Here is a 4,000-nt window from a genome sequence, read left to right on the forward strand (position 1 = left end):
TCCGGCTGGTGGTAGTGACTGTGGACGGGGGGAGCTGGGACAGAGGGGGTTGCTCCGAGCAGCACTCCCCTTGCAGCGGTGCAGCGCGGGGAGAGAGGAGGCAGCTCCTTCCCCACCCAGGGAACGCTCCAGCCGGCCCTGACCTGCCCGGGACCCGGGAGCCAGGACATCGGAGCCGCAAACTTTGAATGGTTTTTACCATGCAGCTGGGTCCCCGAGGTGTGCTAATCGGGCCGGCTGCAGAGACAGAGATAGTGGCCGGGCCGGGGGAGAGGTGAATGGTGGGCTTCACCCCGTCTCCAGAGACTTGGGCCCACCCCCTCCATACTGAGCCCCTTTAAACATCTTGCCATGTCCTGCGGTGCCTACCTGGGAGCTGAGATCTTCTGAAAATCTGGCCCAGTAGTTGAGCCCTCTGAAAACTCTGGCCTTAGCGTTTAAGGGTAACATTTTCAAGAGTGGCTAAGTCACGTAAGCGCCTAAATCCCAGTGACTTCTAGTGGGATTTAGGAACTTGTGAAACTCTCTCCTGGTCTCATGTCCAGCGGTTTCTGTCCCCTGCAGGGTTCCAGTCCAGCTCTCTCCTGTTTCTGTCTGCGCTGTCCATGATGGCGCTCCTTTGCGTAGCCCCCGTGCAGGGCAACGGGGCCCTGGCCCACAAGAAGGTCGAGAGGGGTGAGTAGAGAACCCGTCGGAGAGCATCTATCATCTGCCATATCCGAGATCAGGGCATCGTGGGCCTGATTCTGCTCCTCTCCCCCATGCCGGGGTCACCCCTAGATCCACTTATCCACTGAATGCACCTTCCCGCCCCCCCGCCAGCGCTGGGCCCAAAGAAACGCTGAGTTCTCCGAAGGGATCGCAAGGCCAGCCTGCGCTAGTGACCCCACTACTCCCATTCGCAGGCCTCCAGTGCCTGGGAATGGGCCAGCCGGGGTGGGGGAGGTGCTGCTCGACTGGCTGTTTGCTTTCCACAGCTTCGTTATCCCTTTCTCCGGTAACGGCTGCCAAGCCCCCGGCAGTGACTGAAGAGCGCTGGTGCCAACCGCAGGGCAGCGTGTGGGAACCAGGCACCCCCCCCAAATTGGCTGGGAGTTCTACCCTTCAATCTCACCAACTCCTATACTAGGGCTAGCCCCGGCTAACAGCTGGGGATCTCTCGCTCATGCCTAGAAGCCTTGCCCCCAGAGTCCAGGCAGCAGGGAGAGCCAGTTTCTCCTTGTCAGGGGTTTTCATTCCCTTCTCCCCACACCTCCAGCGGCTCTGGGAGCTGCTCAGGGGCTTGCCCAGGCAGACCAGGGGCCGAACCAGCTCCAGAGGTGGCCCTGAGCCCCTGCCCCCGCAGAGCTCAGCAGCTCCTCCCCCTCGGCTCAGCTATGGGGGAGGGGCACACAGGGGGATTGTCTGGGGGGTAGGGGAGCTGGGGGGCTCAGGCTCGAGGGAGGACCCTGGGGAGGGGAGGGGCAGTTTCCGCCCCAAAGACAAGCCCCTCGATAGGATGTCTGGAATTTTCAAAGGCGCCACAGGGAGTTGGGTGCCTAAATCCCACTGAATTCCAATCACAGTCGGGTGTCAAACTCCCTTAGGCTCTTTGAAACCTCCCACTGAAATTGTCACCGATGGGTTTCATAATTAACATTCGCTGAGATGGATCTGGCAGCGTCTCCCCCATCCTCCCCAAACGATTTCTTCAGCAGTACGGACTCAGGAAGGATACAGAGCCTTGGTTTACACTTGATTCATCTCTTCAAGGTTTCTTCAAAACCAGCAGAGCAAGAAACTATTCTTATTTTATTTTATTGGTAAAATGAAAGTGTAAGATCTGGAGCGGGATTCTGTGGCCAGGAATGGCCGGGGCGGATTCTGTGGCTGTAGTATTGTGAAATACACAGGACCTGCCTCTAAAAACCCAGCCTCCAGTTACCCCAGGCTGATTTGATCGAGCTAGCTAGCGCTTACCCCCCCCCCACCTGCCCCCTTAACCTGATGTTCGTGGCATTTCAGGGTTCCCCAAAGACTGCAGCAACATCCCCAGGGACAGCCCCAGCGGGGTCCATGTCATCCAGCCGGCAGGCTCTCCCCCTCGAGTGGTGTGGTGTGACATGGACACCGAAGGCAAAGGCTGGACCGTTGTCCAGAGAAATTCTTACAACACAGAGATCACCTGGAAGGAGTCCTGGAGCACCTACAAGTACGGCTTTGGGAACGTGCAGCAGGATTACTGGCTGGGCAACGAGTACCTGTCCCTGCTCACGCGGCAGAACATCTACAAGGTCCGCTTTGTCGTGGAGGACAAATCCAACAACACCCGCTATGCAGAGTACGACATCTTCAGTGTCGAGGATGAGCCCAGCGGGTACCCGCTCAGGCTGGGCAGATACTCTGGGGACGGCGAGGACTATCTCACCACCTACCACTCCGGCCTGGGGGGCATACACGACAACATGAAGTTCAGCACGACTGACAAGGATCAGGACCAGACCAGTGGGAATTGCGCAAGTAGCTATGGAGGCTGGTGGTACGACAAGCGTCAGAACGTCCTGCTCAATGGGAAAGGCTACATCTACTGGGCAGGGTTATGTAAGAGTGGGGAGTGCAAGTCTTCCCTCATCCTGGTTAAGCCAACAGACGTGTGCTGGGTCCGGCAGGAGGAGCCCATCCTCCTTGGGAGACGGCGCCGCTGAGAAGGGGAGACAATATTAGATCAGACACGGAGCGCCATCCCCCACCTAATCAGTGCAGTCCCTGCAATGCCTCCACTCTGCTCACTCCCTTCCTGTTGGCTTCTGCACAGTAAATCCCCTGGAATAAACGCTGAGAGCCAACCCCGCCGGTGCATTCGAATGACACGAAGAGTGTGATTGGTGTGTATAACTGGACCCCCACTTCCACTCTGCCTCGCTGGAAGCCATGTCACTCACTACGACTTTAGACCCACATTAACCTCTGCTTCTCCCAGCCCTGCCACTGCCCCTCGGCATTAGTGATCAATGAATCATGACACTGGATTTCTAGCAACTGTCATTGAGCATTTAAATGGGGGATGACTCAAAGCCAGAACTTTACATCTGAATCCTGCATGTATTAGCAGTGGTGAGTTTGGGTTCAAAAACCTGCCCTCTGTGTTTTTAATAAATATGGTTATTACATGAGAAAACATTGCAACAGTAATTAGTTGCTGATAAACCACTGAGATTAGATAGACGTGCAACGAAACCACACAATAAAGATATTGGTGTCCCTCTTCAACCCAAGGGGCTAGTCAAAGTTTGGGGCCCTGGGGATGTTCCAGTGGGGAGCAGAAATTGGCAAAGGAGTCTGGTAATTTTTTGATGTCTTGTTTATTGAAAAGGAACATACAGAGTCCTGCTTCTCCAAACACAGCAGGAGCCAACAGCAGGGATTAGCCTCCCTGCTCTCAGCTCCAAGCCTCTTTAGCCAGCACCTGGCCCAAAACCTCTCTGTGCTCCTCCCAAGATGTAGTCCTGGCTGGTCCACTGGCAGGGGTGAAGATTGGGGGGAAATGTGAAGGGGCGTTGCCCCCCCCAAAACTGCATCTTTCCATTCCCCTCCTGACCATGGCCCTTCAGTGCATCCCCAGGACACAAGGGGATGTCCAATTGGCCTTCCTGACAGAGCCTGCGTGTAGAGCGTGCGTAGGGGGGAGTTTGGGGGGCAGGTTTGGAAAGAGGGATTTTTTTCACGGGGAGGGAAGCTGGGAGCCCTACCGGTGCTGAATTTGCATTTCCATAGTGCAGAGGTTCAGCTGGGACAGGCGTCCAAACTGTTGGTACTTGTCTCAAGATAAGTAGGATGTGGGTGGTCTGGAAATCTTATCATAGAATATCAGGATTGGAAGGGACCTCAGGAGGTCATCTAGTCCCACCCCCTGCTCAAAGCAGGGCCAATCCCCAGACAGATTTTTGCCCCAGATCCCTAAATGGCTCCCTCAAGGATTCAACTCACAACCCTGGGTTTAGCAGGCCAATGCTCAAACCAC

General features: G+C 55.8%; 1 protein-coding gene across 1 annotated transcript; it reads left to right on the forward strand.

The window, feature by feature from the left end:
• Positions 1 to 545: 545 nt before the first annotated feature.
• LOC135980584 (fibrinogen-like protein 1-like protein) lies at positions 546 to 3,990 on the forward strand. Its single transcript, XM_065580521.1, has 2 exons — positions 546 to 675; positions 2,005 to 3,990. Exons 1-2 carry the CDS (start codon positions 606 to 608, stop codon positions 2,682 to 2,684), a joined length of 750 nt encoding a protein of 249 aa, XP_065436593.1. The 5' UTR covers positions 546 to 605; the 3' UTR covers positions 2,685 to 3,990.
• The last annotated feature ends 10 nt before the right edge of the window (positions 3,991 to 4,000 follow it).

This window comes from Chrysemys picta, unplaced genomic scaffold (assembly GCF_011386835.1).
Source record: "Chrysemys picta bellii isolate R12L10 unplaced genomic scaffold, ASM1138683v2 scaf4652, whole genome shotgun sequence".
Classification (NCBI taxonomy): domain Eukaryota; kingdom Metazoa; phylum Chordata; order Testudines; family Emydidae; genus Chrysemys; species Chrysemys picta.